Consider the following 19,448-nt stretch of genomic DNA (forward strand, 5'->3'; position numbering starts at 1 on the left):
TTGGGTCCTAGCCCAATTACAATAAAGGAGAATAAATCGCACAAGTTGTTTACAATTTTAATTGCCATTTGGCAACATTGAAATTGAAATAATCCGAACTAGCTATTATTTCAACAATAGAAACATCTCAACAAACAATGTTTTTAGACTTGTTGAGTTTTTCCTGCTACTTCTTTCAGTGAGAGCTACCATCAAGTCATAAAATCTATAAAGATCAATTTTCGAACTCAGCCAAGGCTAGAGGACAGCAACCAAAATATCTTTAATTATAATCTTAATTAAATTGGGATTTGAAAAATTAAGCTAATATCCTCCGAATGTCTGTCCTTTCCATGGTGCAGGTCTAAACTCCTATAGTTAACTTCATTCATAAGTCCATAACCTTTGATCTTTTTATCAGAATTGACTGTGTTTTTCCTAAGCTGAAAATTCAGATTATATTAGTTATGGTGACAGTCTATCTCATTTGTAAAATAAATATAATATTAAGTTGAAGATTACAAATTTTGCAGTTATAAGACCTACCTATTGTATACATACCATAGTAATATCCTCCAAATGTCTGTCCTTTCCATGCTGCAGGTCTGAACTCCTAGAGTTTATTTCATTCATAAGGGCATAATCTTCGAGTTTGATCTATTTCTCAGAACTGACTGTATTTTTTCTGATTATATTTATTATGGTGGCAGTATTTTTTATTTCAAAAATAAATATAATATTAATAAGATGAAAAGTTTGAATTTGTGTAATGTCCCTACTAGTTAGAGATCACTGTCCTGCAAAACAAACTGTTAGAATGCAACAAATATATATATAACTAATCTAATTTGCAATTAAACTTCAATTACTTAATTAAAACTAGTCTCAATTCTTATTAATAAAAAGGATACGAATGCAGTACTGAGACATGTCCTTAGGCGGTTGTAATGCCCACCTTCGTGGAACCCATCATGGTTCCAAGCCTTACCAGGAAATCGATGAATAATTCAATTCCTCTTACATCCAAGCCTACCAAGGAAGATCATCATAAATGATCAATTCCTTGCCTTGGATGATACATCTTATCATCCAAGTCTACCAGAGAGGACTGGACAGATCCGTCTCTTCTTGGGTGAACCTTTGACACCCAAGCCTTAACATATATGCATATAAATACTCAGTATAGACTGCCTACCAGGGATTATCATAATCCCTGAATTAGGCTAGGGGGATTTCTCCCATTAGCCTCCATCACACAGCCAAATTATTGTCATTCATTAATATCCAACATCTCATAACAATTCATATTTTCATTATCATTTAAATTATAATTTATGTCTGCCTTTACCTACTTTTTTATTCCTATTATTGATTCTACATGAACAAGTAGATTGCAGATATATACACCTATATATATGTGTGTGGATACACACCTGTACACATATTTATATATCTGTATGAGACAACATTATAATAACAATATGATTCTGTAACATACAACATTATAATAATAATATAATTCTGTAAAAGAGATTGGAGACATACTCCGTATGACAGATCTACCAAAAGAATACAAGTATATATATGTGTGTGTGTGGCACACACGTCCACACACATATACGTAGCTGTGGCGTCAATGCTATCCTCTTACTTTCTCTACCGCCTTTGCTGACACAGCTGCAGTTCCTCTCCTTTTCCTTACTCTCCGTGTCCCTCCCTTTGTGCTGCGGGTTGTCTTTAATACCCGTGGAGGGGAAGGGTTGCGTCCCACCACGGGGTCCCTTCCGTGGGAAGGGGTGTGACGGTGGTCGCAACTCAGGCTGTGACTCCCGTCCCACCACTTCCCGTGGGGGGGTAACCGTGGCGTGACTCTTCCCCCTTAATGCCTCAATCACTTTTAATAAATAACATTAAACTTTAACTTATATCATAAAATGAATTTAGCTCATTTAATATCTCAATTTAATAAATAATTCATTTCTTCATCATTTAATATATTAAATATATATTAACATCATTTAATCATTTATTTCTTAATTTAACCTTATTTAATATATTACATTATTCTAATAATTGATCTCTTCATTCTATATATTTCTACTGGATTCAGTAATATATGCTATTATCATTATTGGGGTATTTTATAAGATTTACATCAGGTGATACAGTAGAGGGTTATCACAATCTGGCAGTTATAATACCTACCCCCTGCATACATAATATGAGTCCCTATAAAATGGTACAGGAAGCTCAGTTGACTATATTTTTGAATTAAAGATGGAATGGATTTCTTAAAAGTCAGAGCGAAATGACCAGGACCTAGACAATGTTTGAGATTAGGATTATTGTGTTTCTCTTGTATGAGTGGTTAGCATTTTGCATTTAATCTATGGAGGAGATCATTTTCATATAGAGTTAACATATTTTATGGTAGCAATTATTTTGAGTTTTGACAGCTCAAATAATCAATATCCCCATTTGCATCACCTTCTTTATGAACTTATTGGAAATTCCTCTGTTGTCTTTTCTAAACCTCTGATTTTCTTTGAGTTATTTTTTCTGCTTGGCAGTTTTAGTTTATCTTCATGGTTGGTTGTCTAGAGGTTGGGTGGATTTCTGCTAACCTTTGAAGAAGATGCTAAGAAGAAACTTGGATTGTTTAAATGTTTTGATCAAATGAAATTGGCTACTTACTTTGGATTAGTAAAATGATCTACTTCGCTTTTTGGTTTATATTACAAGCATCTGTCAAAGGGATTTCAATTGAAAGTTTTGTTTATGGAAATTGTCACCCAGAGTTGTGTCATGAGGTGTTTCTAATAGTTTTTTGTTTCAAATTTGACAGAAGATGTATTTAGATTTGACAAAGGGTGCTGCCGAAAATTATCACCGATCTTGGTGGAAAAGACATGGAGTTGTGCTTGATGGTGAAGTTGCAGCTTTGTGTTTCAAGCAAGGGAGTTTTGACTCTGCTGCAAAGTTATATGAAAAGGTTTGTGCTCTATATGCAGGTGAAGAATGGCAGTCACTGTTGGCAGAAGTGCTTCCTAATTTAGCTGAGTGCCAAAAGCAGCTTGGAGACCATGCTGGATATCTTACATCTTGTGTTAGATTGCTATCATTAGGAAAGGGCTTACTGCTTAAGCAAGAACGACAAGCATTACAAGCAGAAGTGGTCAGACTTGCTCATAGTCAAATGAAGAATCCTGTATCACTTGATGTCTCATCATTAATCACTTTCTCTGGAAAGTCTGGACCTCCGCTTGATTTATGTGCAGGTGATCCTGGTAATCTTCATGTATCTGTGTGGAGTGGCTTTCCTGATGAATTCGTCCTAGATTCACTGAGCCTCACATTGATTGCAACATTTAGTGCAGATGAAGGAGTTAAGGTGTGTGCGGGCATCTCTTTCACAGGCCAACTTGTTTAATGAATTTGATATTGTGTGATATTTCGCTAGGATTTCAAAGTCTGTGACTAAAGCTCTCCATTTAAGGTTTATGATTAAAGCTATTCATGTCTTTAAGTTATTCTTTCCCTATTTTTTTGCTTTAGCAAGCTATTTCTCTCTTGCGTATGCAGGTGATTAAGTGTTCCAAAGATCCCTTACTAAAGCCAGGAACAAATGATATCAGGATGTTATTACCACCTCAGAATCCTGGTTCATATGTTTTAGGAGTCCTAACTGGCCAGATAGGGCAGCTAAGATTCAGGTCGCATACTTTCTCAAAAGGTGGGCCTCCTGATAGTGATGATTTTATGAGCATTGAGAAACCAGTGAGACCTGTTTTGAAGGTAGGCAACAAACTCATGATTCCTTCCATGAATGGAAGCTTGTTGTCAATGGATATAAGGAAAACTAAACAGAGTACAAGGAATTTAACATTGAATGAAAGGATAAAGAGTCAATATACCATTTTTTATATTTGGGCATTTTTGTGTTTTCATTTGTGTTCTAGAAGTATGTATGTGCTTAAAAAAGTATCTCCAAGAAAAATTGACACATAGATTGCTGTCCATCTCTGTAATGCACATCCTATATGTATTTCCTTAAAAGTGTTTGGAGTAAAGATTTTTCTAATTTATTTCCTTCTTTTATCTGTTTCTGTATCAAGTATAACTTCTAATGGTTAATGTATCTCAGCTTATTAACTTCAAGAACAATAGGTTCTTAGAGATCTGTCCAGTGAGAGTTTTGACTAATTAAATTAATATTCACTCAGGTGTCCACTCAAAGGGCACTGGTTGATATCACAGCAGCTGTTTCAGCTGGATTATTGATTGGAGAACTCCAGTGGTTGGGATTGGTTATCAGGCCCATTGATTACTCTCTTAAAGGTGCTATTTTGCACATTGATACAGGTCCTGGTTTACAAGTTGATATGTCTCATATCATTGAGTTAGAGACCTGTACTAAAGCATTTCGTAGTTTACCTCAGAAGATATCCTCAGTATCATCAGACTTTGCTGCTTCATTTGATGCAAGCTTTTCCGGAAAAAGCAATGGAGATGATACTGAGCCAACTGTTTCTTGTGATGTTGAACAACTGCAATTAAAAGATGGAAAGTTGGTTATCCCAGACTGGGCAAGCAACATCACGACAGTCTTATGGCTACCAGTTCGTGCAATTGATGATAGATCAGATAGAGTGATTGCTGCTGGTAGGCAGACCTCTTCTTCACTATCATCCTTGAGTGTTACTGTTGCACATAGTGGCAGTCTTTCTTCACAAGGGCAATCTGAGTTATCCCAGAAACGCACTATTGTTGATGGAATGAGAACTCTTGCTCTAAAGCTGGAATATGGATCATCTCATAGTCGAATATTTGAAAGGTTTGAAAAGTTTTTGGCTGTTATCCTTTTAGTTCAATAACATGTGATTATTTTTTATTTTGCATTTGACTAACTCTCTGGATAGATTTGTAACAAATAAGGCTTCCCTTTCCCAGAACTATTGCAGTGCATTTTATAGATCCTTTCCGTGTCAGTACACGTATTGTGACAAAAAGCAACAATGGAGTTTTGCTTTTACAGGTATTTTTTATGCCAGAAGTGCAGCTTATATTTTCTTTTTGAAATCACATATCAATTTTTATTTGTGCTGGTTTTCTCTTATGCAGCAATTGTAAGGAATACCAAACACAGAAAAAGAAGTAAATGAAAAATAGGCAGTACTTTTATTTAATGCACATTTCCCTAAAGTATGCTAATATCATATGGATAATTTGCAAGCTATAGTAAGATAGAGAGGAACCATTGGCATTTGGAAAAGCCATTAAGTACACATCTATGTGTTTGAATCTTAACCCATAGACATAAGATTGCCCTGCACTTAACTACTTGACCATATAGCAATCAATGAAAGTTTACACCCTGGAGCCCTCATTAGTATACACAGGCTTAGCCACCCATGTTTGCAATGACCCCGCTAATCATCAGTATACTAAATAGTGAGGAAAGGATCCAAAACTAATCATCAAGAATTTAGTGCATTCCAAATAGTCATGATAAAGTTGGGTTCTGCCCAGGGCCATGTACCTGGAATTAATCCATGTCAGGTCCTGATCTTGTGCTGTTTCATAGACCTAGACAACTTAGGTCTAGCCCAAACTCAGGTCCATCCCAGGTCTGTGTGAGATAGGCCAAGGCAAACCCAGGGCCCCATGATACAGATTTAAAAAAAAAAAGAAAAAGAAATCATAATGGGAAAACACAAACCTAGGATGGACCTGGGGTGATTCCAGGGTTCCACGGCTATAATTTAAAAAGAAAAATTTCATAATGAAACAAAACATGAAAAATATAGTAGTCTTTTTCTAGCCCCATAAGCAATTACACTAACAACATAACAACATAAAAAATGAATAAAATTATAAAACAACTCTTCTTACCTTTCATTCTTTATTAACCATTCTGTACCCTAACTCTGAACCCAAAGACGAACTTGCAAATTTTATCCTTTTCAATTGCACCAGATTCATCTTTTAACTGTGTTTTTTTAACTATATGATGTGGCAATAGCAAATGCCAAAATTTATCCACAGACAAATAGCTTTTCACTGTATCTATTAATATTAAAAAAATGCACACTTTTATATACTTTGTCAATCCTTTTCCTAGGATATCAATCTCTCTCAATACTATTGAGGGGCTTTTTGCTATGGATCTGTCTTTTAATCAAATTGTGTACATGATTATGAAAGAATTTACATGTCACATCCTTATGTACTCCACTTTCTTCCCCATTACTGAGAGAGATCATAGGCTTATCTTCAGGTATCATTCAGGCATACTTGCAGGAAAGCATGATATTTCAATGTCTACCTTGTCATGGCTTGCTATAGTCTTATGTATTTTGTCAAGCCTTCTTCTAGGATATCAATCTCTTTGAAGACTATTAAGGGGCTTTTGTTGTGGGTATTAAGGGGCTTTTGTTGTGGGTCGGGATGTTAATCAAAATATGCATACATAATTATGGAAAAATTGCACTCCAATTTTCATGAACTCCTTTTTCTCCTCCATTACTTGGAGAGATCATGGGCTCTTTAAGGAACTATTTAGTTACATTTATGTGAAAACATGTGTTTCAATTTTTATCTTGTAATAGCTTGCAAAAATATGGCTGGCCCTGATAGTTCAACATTTAGGATCATACCATAGTAGAAAACAACAGGTAGGCTCTCTTGCCTGTTTGACAGACTTTCAAATTGCAAATACAGAATTGTTCTCTATTAAAATGAATATCAGCATGCTAGTATGTAATTTGAAATTACCACTAAACAGAACATACCTTTGACTTTGGCAATTTGGCCATTATAAATGTGATAGTGGCATACCAGTATCAGCAACGTATCATAATTATTGCTGCTCAAAAAGATCTATGACAAAATATTTTGCTAGCAAGATCTGAAATGGAGATTAACAATCCCAAGGTATTTTATACCCTGCAAAATTCCTCAAAACTGAAAGACAGGTAAATTCAAAAGAGTCCCAAAGAGGAAGATGATGGCATCCTGGCATTAACAATGCGATTTGGAAAATGGATTACTGTCGATTATGTACAGAATTTGTTACACATACAGATGGAAATAATTCTTTTGTATTGTATAATGTTCATGAGGTTAGTGAGAGGTCGAAGCTTGTTCAGATTGCCTCCTAAGATAAAAAATCCTTTTGTCGGATTGATATTATATGTGTGCTATCCTCCATATCTAATAAATGGGATAAGTGTCAAGTAGTAGATATAGGAAGCCCTTCATAACCAGGTTGCTACAGAAGTACTTATCAGCATTTACTTATGCAGTAATCACAGGACTCGATGATAAATGCAGATTTATTCCTCTTCAGTACTGCGTTAGATCAGACCAAAGCTCTTTAAGATACTAAATGTAGTATATTCCTCTCCTATAAATCAACTATGACAATTATGCGACGTAGTTCGTGGAATATGATATATTTATAAATTTTTGTGTCTCAATAATAGCCTTACAAGCTCGATGTGATGTCATTATGCTTTTTAGAAAGCATGGGCCCTCCTTTACATTTTATCATGGCCTCAAAAGAGGTTAATGGTAGATATTTTGCCCTAATTTCTGATCTCACTATCTCAGATTACTAATCTGGTAACTTTAATTATAACCACTTATCCTGTTAGAATCTTGTAGCTAATCATTTCCTTTTCTGAGTCTTACAGAATCTCTGCCAACATTTCTTATGTTCTTTCTATGAAAAATTTCACTCCTTTGTCATAACGATTTGTTCTGTAATTTGTCGAGTCTTTAGCTCAAACAGAAATTTCTGCACAGGTTCAGGGTGAACGTGTTGGAAGTGGTTCAAGTTATTCTATTTTGCATTTCTCTTTTAGTAAAAAGTGAAAGTCTTTTATTTAGTTAATTAAGCCTAATAAAGTGTAGATATATATATTAATGATTTATACTTATCTTCCAACAAATCTCTTAAAAGAAATAAGGAGCTTTTTGAAGATTTGTTCTGTCATTTGTTGATTTTTTAGCTCAGCTAAGAACTTCCACACAGTTTCACTATGAACATGTTGGAAGTGGTTTGAGTTATTCTATTTTGCATTTCGCTTTTAGTAAAAAGTGAAAGTCTTTTATTTAGCTAGTTAAATCTTAATAAAATGTAAATATATATTAATGACTTAGACTTATCTTCCAACTCATCTTTTGCAAGAGATAAGGAGCTTTTTGAAGATTAGATTTTTGCTATATAGTATAAGATAGGCAAGATAGAACAAAGATATACAATGATAAAATGCTGTTTAGCTATTTGTGAATTGTTTGTAGAGGTTTTCCCTGTAAGATTTTTGAAGAGAATGAAAAATTGATTTGGAAGTGTAATTATTTGTGTAATTTTTTTCTGCTTTTGTTGTTTGAAGTTTCAATTTCTGTGTGATTGATGCAATGTCAAAGAATAAATTCGGTTATAAAACATTAGGGCAACAGTCATCTTGGTTTAAATTATTCATGGTATCAGAGTTGGAAGTAGCAAGAATTTGCATACTGTTTTTTCAAGAAAATCGTGTAGGATTTTTAGACAAAATTGTGCAAAGTTTTCGAATGAAATTTGTGGGGTATTTTTCTAAGTTACCGGTACTTCAGGTTTTGCCCCCAAATCCGGATACGATACGTATCGAATTCGGATTCGGATTCGCCCCGAAATCCCTGTGGATTCGGACAGGGTACTGATTTTTGCCTCCTGAAATGTATCTGTTTTTGGAGTCACGATTCCAAACGCATCCGGTGTAGACGTGGCGATTCCATAGGGTTTTTTTTGACGAATCCACATCGGTCACAAATTTCGAGGGTTTTTTCATGGGTCGAATCATGTCTTTTCACGTTTTAAACCCAAAAGCAAAGCTAAAAGTTAAAAAACCACGAAACCATTCCACGTGAAACAGTGAAAGGAAAACCGAAAAACGCAGGTGAGAGAGGAGGCGCGATGACAGAGGTGAGAGGAGGCGCTAGGGTAGGAGGCGCGACGCCACAGAGGCGCAACGCCACAGAGGCACAGAGGCGTGACGCCACAGAGGCGCGACGGAGGCACGACGACGGCACAGAGAGGCGAGACGGGAGGTGCCAGGCAGGAGGGCAACGACCGACGACCAGCGCCCATTCTTTCCGGCGCATCCTCCATTTTTTTGAGCTTCCCTGCTGCAGGTTTTAAATATTAAATTTTATTAAAGTTTGTTAAAATAATTATCATAGTTTGTTAAATAATTAAATTTTATTATAGTTTTAAATTTTTTTTATTAGTTTGTTTATTGTTAAATTTTATAGTTTATTTAATAGTTTATATAAAATTAAATTTAATAATTTATTTAAAATGAGAGTAATTAAATTTTAAATTTTAATTACACAATTTATTATAGACTATAGTTTGTTTAATAGTCGGTTAAATTGTTTGTTTTACAAACAATTTAACCGACTATTAAACAAACTATAGTCTATAATAAATTGTGTAATTAAAATTTAAAATTTAATTACTCTCATTTTAAATAAATTATTAAATTTAATTTTATATATTTAACATTTAGAATCTATTGTTTACTATTAATTTATTAAATATTAATAATTATTTTTTAATTTGTTGTAGAAGTCATAATGGCAACGACTACTAGCTCTACTCCTCAACGGGCTTTCAAAACTGACCCAAATTCACCTTTATGGAAATATGTCAAAATAATAAACCAAGTAAAAGGTGGTGGAACATTTTTATGGATATGCAACTTCTGTAGTACGAAAAAAACTAGCTCCTACAGTCGTGTCAAAGCCCATTTTTGTGCCATTCCTCAACAAGGAATCAAACCATGTCTAGGAAAGGATGGAAATGGGATGTCACCTCAAGAAATAGCAGGATATATTAGAGAGCAAGAGGAAGCAGATGCAAGAGTTGGTCGTGCCTCAAACCATCCTTTGTTGATAGGAAGAGGAAGTAAATCAAAGAGGCCCCCTACTTCTCCATCTTATAGCGATTTTCCTGATATCGTGGTAGAGAGCCACCCATTCTTGGACCCAATTAGTGAAGAACCTGTTATTGTGAAGAGAAGCAAGGGACCATTAGAGAGAGCATTTAAGAATGATGCTAGAGAGATTGCAGATCAATCCGTTGGAAGATGTCTATATGCAAACGGTTTGTCATTTAATGTGGTACGATCACCATATTGGCCGGATATGTTGAGAAAGGTAAATGAGGCTCCACAAGGGTACACAGGGCTAGGTTATGAGAAGGTGCGTAGCACCTTACTAGCAAAGGAGGTAAAAAACATAGACAATGCATTGGCTCCCATTAGAAATTCATGGAAACAAACAGGGGTGTCCATCATTTCAGGTGGATGGAAGGATACCAAAAATCGGCCATTAATTAATGTAATTGCAGTGTGCCCTAAAGGGGCAATGTTTCTGAAAGCTGTGGATTGTGAGGGACAGGTGAAGGATGCACAATTTATTGCTAACATCCTTATACAATGCATTCAGGATGTGGGACCTCAAAATGTTGTCCAAGTAATAACGGACAATGCAAAGAATTGTAGAGCTGCAGGTATGTTGATTGAGACACGGTTTGAACACATATTTTGGACACCTTGTGCTGTCCACTCTCTCAACCTCATGCTAGAAAAGATAGGCAGGAAAATAGATTGGATCAAACAAATTTATGTTGAGGCTGAAGGGATCCAAATGTTCATCACAAACCATAACATGTCACAGGCCATTTTCAGATCATTTTCACAATTGGAGTTGCTAAAGGTAATTGAAACACTTCAATTTTTAAAATCTACATTTCACTTTGATGGTCACTTAATTTTTATTTTTTTATCATGTCTTCTTTGTATTCTAATTTTTATTTTTAATTTTTGAATAGGTTGCCGAGACCCGATTTGCATCCAACACAATCATCTTGAGGCGACTTGTGAAGGTGTGACAGCCACTTGCTAGCATGGTAATTAGTCAAAGTTGGTCCCTATGGAGGCAATCCAATACTGAAAGGGCAGCAAATGTAAAGCGCATGATCCTAGATGACACTTGGTGGGATCGAGTGGAATATCTTTTGAGTTTCACTGAGCCCATCATGAGTATGATCCGTTATACTGACATGGATCACCCATGTTTGGGAGAGGTATATGATGGCATTGACTCGATGATTGAGAAAATGAAAGCCATCATCAATGCAAAAGAGCAAGATCCCGAAGAAACTTTCTTCAAAGAGGTTCAATCAATTTGTGTTGAGCGGTGGAACAAAATGACCACCCCACTACATCTTCTTGCATTTGCATTGACTCCCAAATTTTATAGTGATGAAATGCTTGCTAAGCCATCAAGGGTACCACCATATAGAGATTCAGAAGTCAGTGAAGGGTGTAGGACAGCACTTACTAAACTCTTCCCAGATTCTGAAATGGAGGATTTAATGACAAGTGAGTTTGCTGATTTTGTAGCCTCCAATGGTCAAAGTGTTTCCGCTCTCCTTGACAAGTATAAAAAGGATTCTCATGCTTGGTGGTACCTCAATGGCCATACATCACCAAACCTTCAAACTCTTGCAATCAAAGTTTTATCGCAAGTAAGTTTCTTAATTTTTATTGCTCTCTAAATTTAGATTTTTTACTATTTTATAATTGTCACCCTCTCACTTTGTGTCAATTATTCAATAGGTTGCTAGTTCCTCTTCATCTGAGCGAAATTGGAGCACATACTCCTTTATCCACTCAGTGAAACACAACCGACTGGCAGCAAGTAAGGCAGAAGAGCTCGTTTATGTGCATTCAAACTTGCGCCTTCTTACTCATAAACAAAATGAGTATAAGGATGGGAGCACAAAGTTTTGGGATGTAGATCTAGAGCGAACTGATTTGGATTTTTCAGCTGCCACACAATCTTTACTTTCTGGGGAGTCTGATAGCCAATGTGCTGCTAGTGCAAGTGGCAGTGAGGCTGCATGTGGTTCCAGTACTCTACCTACATCATCTAATGCCAATGATGATGTTGATCTTGATCTTCCTAGTGACCCATATGATGCTATTGCTGATTATTAGTTGTGTTATTTTATTGTTGAATGGTTGAGCCAGTGAACAATGAATTCGATATCTATCATAACATTCAAAGTTTGACAAATGGATATTTCATATTAGATTAGACTTATAGTAAATTTGTAATTTTGTTATAGACTTATAGTTATATCAATATGAATCATATATGATAGTTCCAAGTTTTGTTTAGCATATGGATGATATGTGGGATTCTAAATTTAATTTTTGTTTCTACTTATTAGAGTGTATATATGTATATATTTATGATTTTTACATTTTTTTGTACGGATGTACCCATACGTACCCAGCCCCCCCTAAAAAAATTGCCGTACTAGCGTACCGTACCCGTGCCCGTACCCGTACCGGCAACTTGGGTATTTTTGAGAAAAGTTGTTCTATTTTTATCGTTATAAATCATGACTATTATTTTACTGATAAAACTGTGCCCTTTTTTAGGTAGATTAAATAAGGGTTTTCAGTAGTTTTTTCATTAAAATTGCAGGATTCCTTTTGTTGCAAATCATGCCATTGTGCCAATTTTTTTTTTGAAAAATTATCTTTTAATTCAAATGTTGTGACTTTTTTTTTTGATGGACATCATGATGGCTACAGTTTACCATTTGTGGCAACTAAGGTTTACTATCCATTGCAATTAGGGTTTTCTACAAGTCATGACCTAGGCTTTTAGGATCCACGATTAGGGCAAATTTTATATTTTTTCTTTCAAAATCCTTTGAGCAATTTATTTTTCCAAATCTGGGAGTTTTGTGAAAGATTGTTTATTTATTTTTAAAGGCATCAGCTAGCTAGATTTCAGGATAGATTAGAAGGAGCATTAAATTTCCTGCCTTAAAAAAGTAGGGTAATTTTGTTTTTGGAAGAGAATGATCTCTAGGATATCATAAAAGATGCAACGACCTACAGATTCACAATAGTTGGCAACTCATAATAAGAGGTAAAGACAAGTAGATAATCACTGGTGTTGTAAAGGATTATTTAATTCCTCATAAATTTGAAAAGTAAACAACCACGGAGATGTTTGATGCTCTAGTTACCTAGTAAGTCTTTACTAGAGTGAGAACGTAAAGAGGAAGATGATATTATGAAATAAACTCAGATCCATAGAGATGACTAAATTAAATTTAGTTACTAGTTACTTGATGAAGGTCACACAACTTCATGACCAACTTACAACAGTTTGGGAGAAGATTGAAAATGTAGAACTAGTGAACTTGGCATTGAATGATTTCTCATCTTCATGGCAAGCATTTGTATAGGGTATTCGTGCCTGCAAGAATCTTCCTTATTTTTGAAAGATTGAGGATGACTCTATCCAAGAAAAAACTTGAATGGAGTCAAAAATCAGCAAGAAGGGTGGTGATGATAATTTAGCTCTCTTTGGACAGACAAAAAAAGTAAAAGGACCCGACAGGGGTAAGAGAAAGGATTATGATTCATCTACATAGTCAAGGAAGGACTTGAGTAAAATCAAGTTCTTTATTTGTCATAATTTGTCATTATGCATCAAGTATCTAGATAAGGAGGACAGAAAGTGACGGTAGAAGTAAGTGGTAGTGTAGGCGGTAGTTATGCCATAAACATAAATAAATTATTAGTATAATAATTGGCGGTGTAATTACTTTTTATCCTGAGAGGTTGGTGGTAGTTGCCGACAGTTGGTACTCTTAACCAACAGCCAAGCACCATATATACTTTGATTGTTGTAACGGGAAATATTCATGATTGTATAGAGATTACACTCTGGTAATAGAAGAACACATCTTTCTGCCATGTTATTGTGCTGATTATTGTTATCTGGTATTATTGTATGGTATGTTTCTATATCTTGTTTACTCTACGTAATCAATTAAGTTCCTTTCGGGAGTAAACAGGTAGCCTTTGTAGAACTTCAGATGAACAAGTTTGCTGTCAAGTTTGAGAAGGATTTCTCAATGGTATCTTGTTTTTCTACCAACGTGATTCTAAGGGATGCTTGGTATGTGACCAATGGGGCATCTAGACATATGACATCAGCCCAACAATGTTTTGCCAATTTAGACAGAACACAACTCAATCCAATAGTAGGAGTTGGTACAATTTCCTTTCAACTATAGTTAGGCGATTCTTTAGATTTTGATGATTTTTTGCTTGTTCCTAGCCTCAAGAAGAATTTTCTTTTAGTTTTAGTTTTGGAAGATAAGGGCTATGCAGTTGAATTCAAGAATCAACGAGTCCTTATCAGGTCAAAGAATCTAGCCTAGATACTATACAAGTAATAGGGGTTAGAGAAGGCAATCTATACAAGTTATAGGGTGAACCAGTTCTAGATCTAGTTTAAAACAGTGACAATTTGTGCAAGTTATGGCACAAGAGGATGGGTTATTTGCATCACAAAGCATTGCCTATTATGAAGTAGATAGTCATAGGTCTTCTAGATTTGAGCCTTGATTAGTAGGAAATATGTACAGGATGCATACATAGCAAGTAGGACAAGGTTACTTTCTGGAGTAGTGAGCATAGATCTAAAGAAATTCTAAACGTAGTGCATTTGGAGGTGTATGAACTGATGTCAATTGCATCAATTTTAGGAAGCATGCATTATGTTTCCTTTATTGATGACTTCTCTCACAATACTTAGATCTACTTCTTAAAGAGCATAGTTTAGGACTTAAGCAAGTTTTGGGAATTCAAAGCTCTAGGAGAAAATCAGATAGGGAAGAAGTTCAAAGTCTTGAGATCAAACAATGGAGGTCAATATACCTCTAAGGAGTTTTAGGGTTTCTATAAGGAGTCAAGGATCACGAGGGAGTTAACTGTACCATACAACCCACAACAAAATGGCATTATAGAGCGAAAAATTTGATCCATTATAGGGGCTGCTAAGGCCATGATTTATGACCAAGACTCACCAATGTTTCATTGGGTAGGAGCATGTAACACAATAGTACACTTCCAAAACACATGTCCTCACAAGATTTTGGAGGGCAAGACACTAGAGGAGGCACTCAATAGTATTAAGCTAGAAGCGAGTCACTTCTACATCTTTGGTTGCCTAGTCTATATTTATAAACTTGTAAAGAAGAGGATCAAGTTGGAATCAGTGATAACTTTAAGAACCCCCCCTCAAAAAAAGATATAAAATCTTGGCGAATTTTTATTTATTTTGGATAAAAATAATAATTTTATTGGCGAATCTTTCCTTTTTTCAAAAGAAAAATATTAATTTTATTGGCAAATATTTTACATCAAAATTCTTTGGTAGAAAATCTTGGCGAATTTTAGAAAATAATATGAGTATGCATAAATTACTATTGCAAATAATTTCATTAAAAAAAAAAAAATTCTTATAGAAAAGTAGAGGCCTAAGGTGGAAATCATTAATGAGTTTAAAGGGTAGACACTACATTAGTTAGTTACTGCCATTAAGTTAAATTAATCTAATAGCCCTCTTTCTATTTTGTTAGATAAAATGTACTTAAAATTTGTAATACTCATGGGGCCCAAAATTGTTTTTATACCATTGATTTCCATTGAGGTCGACTATTGAAAAGCAATTCAACCCCCATGCGCATTACATCTTGTAGGTACAATTTACCTCATGGAATGCAATGATGGTCATTAGATTATATTTTGAATCAATGGTGGAAACTAAAGATTGCTGATAAAATCCTAAAGTAACTAATAATCATGATGTATTATTGGCGAATTAATTTAATTTAGTACAATAAATATAAATTTTTGGCGAATTTGATCCAATCATGTATCGAATATTTTGGCGAATCTTTGAGTTCAAAAAATTAATAAAATAAATTCTCTGGCGATTTAAATATGACTAAATTAAAATTTTGTAAAAATCTAGCGATTTACCTCACCTTAAAACTTGAAATATTAGCCACTAAAAAAATCACTGGTTGGAATCTTCAAGTAGGAAGGGTTTATTTGTTGTTTGCAATGAGACTTCTAAGGTCTACAAAGTCTAGTAGGGATGTAAAGTTTCTGGAAGATTTGGCATCCAAGAAGTCTCATGAGTTCATTCTAGTAACAAAGGACGAGGAGTAGGAAGCTTTGAATGTTGAGTCTTTGTCTCGAAAGATACACGCTGTTTCTGGTTTAGAACAAGAAGCTTAAGAAGAGATTTAGCCCCTTCTACCTTTGTTAGGAGACCTTGATGGTTCACATCGACATTGAGGAATGCTTAGGAGCATGTTGAGGCTCCTAGGAGCACATTTAGGGAGAGTAGGACTCCAAAGAAGTCTCCAAACTGCGTGGCATTGATGATTAGTATCACATAATTGGAGCCTTCTAGCTTCTAGGAAGTAGTACATCAATAGGTTTGGTAGGAGGCTATGATGGAGGAATATTCATTGATCATGAAAAATAATGTCTAGGACATAGTGCCGAGATTGAAAGGAAAATCGATTGTGAGTTCTAAGTAGCTCTACAGAATCAAGCATGTTGAGATGGCAGCATTGAGAAGTTCAAAGCGAGGTTTGTGACAAGAGGGTTCTCCTAGAAAGACGTAATGGATTATGAGTAGACATTCGCTTCAGTCACTAGATACTTATATTACAATAGTTTTGCCTTTAGTTTCATTTATAAGATGGAAGATGCTTCAGATTGATGTTAAGACAACAACTTTTCTGAATGGTATCATTTGGGAAGAAGTGTATATAGAATAACTTGATGGATTTGAGGTAAATGAGAAGAAATCTTATGTTTGCAGCCTTAAGAAAACCATGTATAGACTCAAATAGGCACCAAGAACTTGTTATTCTGGGATAGATGAATATTTGCAAAGGGCTTCACCAAAAGTAAAGTAGAGCCTAATCTATATTATATAATTGTTGGAAATGATTTGCTTATTTTGGTGTTACATATAGATGATTTTTTTATTACAATAGTGTGCAAAGCATATTTAGCTATATATATTGAGGTGTACATTGGCATAATGCATTACTTCGCGAGTCTAAAGGTTTGACACAAATCAGAGGTGATCGACTCAGCGTGGGGTAAGTATGCATTTGAGATATTGAAGCAATTTCAAATGGAGGATTGCAAACATATGGCCACTTGATCATGAAGCTGAAGAAGGCTACAAATTCAGATTTAGAGTTGGCGGTTCCCATGTTGTACATGCAATTGATAGGTTCTTTAATGTATTGTGTCAATAGTCGTCCAAATATATGTTTTTGTAGTTATCACCTTGAGTCGGTTAGTGTTGGAACCAAGAAAGAGCATTGGATAGTAGCAAAACATGTGCGCCGATATTTGAGGGGTATGACAGAGTATGATTTGAGATATCTTGGAGATGGTAAGTAAAGTTGCAAGAGCATACTGACTCGGATTGGCCAGGTAGTGTAGAAGATAGGAAGAGAACCTCAGGGTGTTGCAATGATATCTTGGTTCAACAAGAAGCAGACTTATATGGCAATTATCTATATAAAGACAAAATACATAGAAGCTAGTACTACTAGTTAGGATTGTTTGATCGGGTGTTGGATCCCATGATCATTTATTATGATAATTAGAGCTGCATCAAATTCTTTGAGAATCCAGTGTTTCATGATAGGTATAAGCACATAGAGATCAGATATCACTTCATCCAGGTAGGGTTCAAAAGAGATTTAAGCTTCAATATATTTCCACAAATTAGTAGATAGTTTATATTCTAACCAAGCCTTTAACAAAAGGAAAGTTTGAAGTATATTTGAACTACTTGCCAAAACCAAAAACTCACCAAGGGCCAATAAAAAAACTTGGCAAAAAATCGGTGAAAACTCGGCAAAAACTCGACAAAAACTCGGGAACTAAAAAAATTGCTTAGATTTAATTAGAAATGCTTTCTTTTGCAAAATTCAATGAGGAGATGCATCCAATGAGTCAATAAATGAGAACACAAAAGAAACAAGCTGAGTCTAGATGTATTTAATTGATTTAAATGCAAAGCGGGTACAAAATCACATCCTCATGAGGAATGCTGATGGTTGGAAGCAAAATAGTAAATAGTTTTTGTAAAACTAAAAGTAAATACATAAATACAATTACATCTTCCTCTTCCTAGCTCTAGTAAAAACTAGGGGAGAGGTAGAACTAGAGAATCTAGGCCTAGAAGTCTGCTGTGGTTGTGCCTCCTCACTCGGTATGACTGGCTTAGGTTGTGGCTCAACCTCCATCCTGAATGTAGCTCTGCCTCTAGCTGCTCTTGACACTAGCAATGAGTCCTCATCATCCTCATCCTCTTCAATGTCATCTAGTGTGAATCCAAATCTACCCCCTCCTCCATGGCCTACCTCTCCAAATCATAGATGTCATCCTCAGTAAACAATGGAGGCTGCTCCTGTAATTTCCAATCACTGTAGGGATCTATATCATCCAAATCAATTGGACCGGCTGGTGCTTCCTCTACCTTATGCGCAACCAAAGATTATATTGCACAAAGACAAGGTCATTGAGGCGTTTTTGAGTTAACTTGCTCCTCTTCTTCAGGTGGATGGCCTCAAACAAGCTCCAATTGTGCTCACAACTAGATGAACTACAAAGCTGACATAAGATTCTGAGGGAAATGTTTTTGAGATTTGGGGTATTTCCACCCCAACTTTGCCACAAAGCATCTACAAAATAAAATATTAAAAGTTAGAAAGCAAAGTGAAAAGTGAAATTATATTTTATCAAATTATCAATTACATTAGACTCCAAAATCCAAATGGCAAATATTATACCTGGGGTTTGAGTGGTTCTTCCTCTCCTAGCCAGCTCTGAAGAGAATAGCTTACCCCTTTCTTCCTCATAATTTTGGAGTTCGGCCACAACGAGCTCTCTGACCTCAACCTCAGGTATCATCCTTTGAATGCATGTAGTGAGGCCCTCCATGACCTCTCCATTAGGATTTGAGTAATAATCCTCGAACTTAAAATGAGGTTTGAAGTAGTACCTTGCTGCATGAAGTTGGTGGAGTTGATCGTTCCACCTCTTATCAATAATTTTCTAGATGGGATCAAATTTGAGTCTATCCCCCTTGTAGTAACTTTTTATAGACTTATTGGCCCTATCCATGGCCTCATAAACATACCCCATTGGGGTTTGATCCCCATCTACCAAGTGGAGAAATCTAACCAAGGGCTTTGACACCTAGAATTGAAAAATACAAATTACAAAAGATTAATTATTGAAGTTACAAATTAATAATGAGAGACTTGAATCAAGAATAATTAAATATTCAAGTTTTGAAGTTACCTTCACAATCTCTATAGCTCTTTGTGCAAATAGGTTGTCAAAGACTATGCATGCAACACTCTCTCCTTCAGGCTTCTTTGAATAAGGTGAGTCTAGCCATGCTTGACTCACAAACATCTGTTTCAAAGCTGTCAATGCACCAAGAATGATTTGCAACGTTAGGAAAATTGTTGCAAACCTTGTGACATCCTC

The 19,448-nt window shown here is 35.5% G+C and overlaps 1 protein-coding gene across 1 annotated transcript in view; it reads left to right on the forward strand.

The window, feature by feature from the left end:
• Positions 1 to 19,448, forward strand: part of LOC131062304 (trafficking protein particle complex II-specific subunit 130 homolog) — a 206,542-nt gene that overhangs the window by 162,847 nt on the left and 24,247 nt on the right. The window contains exons 13-16 of the mRNA XM_057995932.2: positions 2,825 to 3,370; positions 3,562 to 3,774; positions 4,203 to 4,813; positions 4,930 to 5,014. Coding sequence (XP_057851915.2) covers positions 2,825 to 3,370; positions 3,562 to 3,774; positions 4,203 to 4,813; positions 4,930 to 5,014 — 1,455 coding nt within the window. The remainder of the gene's footprint in view (positions 1 to 2,824; positions 3,371 to 3,561; positions 3,775 to 4,202; positions 4,814 to 4,929; positions 5,015 to 19,448) is intronic.

Source organism: Cryptomeria japonica, chromosome 7 (assembly GCF_030272615.1).
Source record: "Cryptomeria japonica chromosome 7, Sugi_1.0, whole genome shotgun sequence".
Lineage (NCBI taxonomy): Eukaryota > Viridiplantae > Streptophyta > Pinopsida > Cupressales > Cupressaceae > Cryptomeria > Cryptomeria japonica.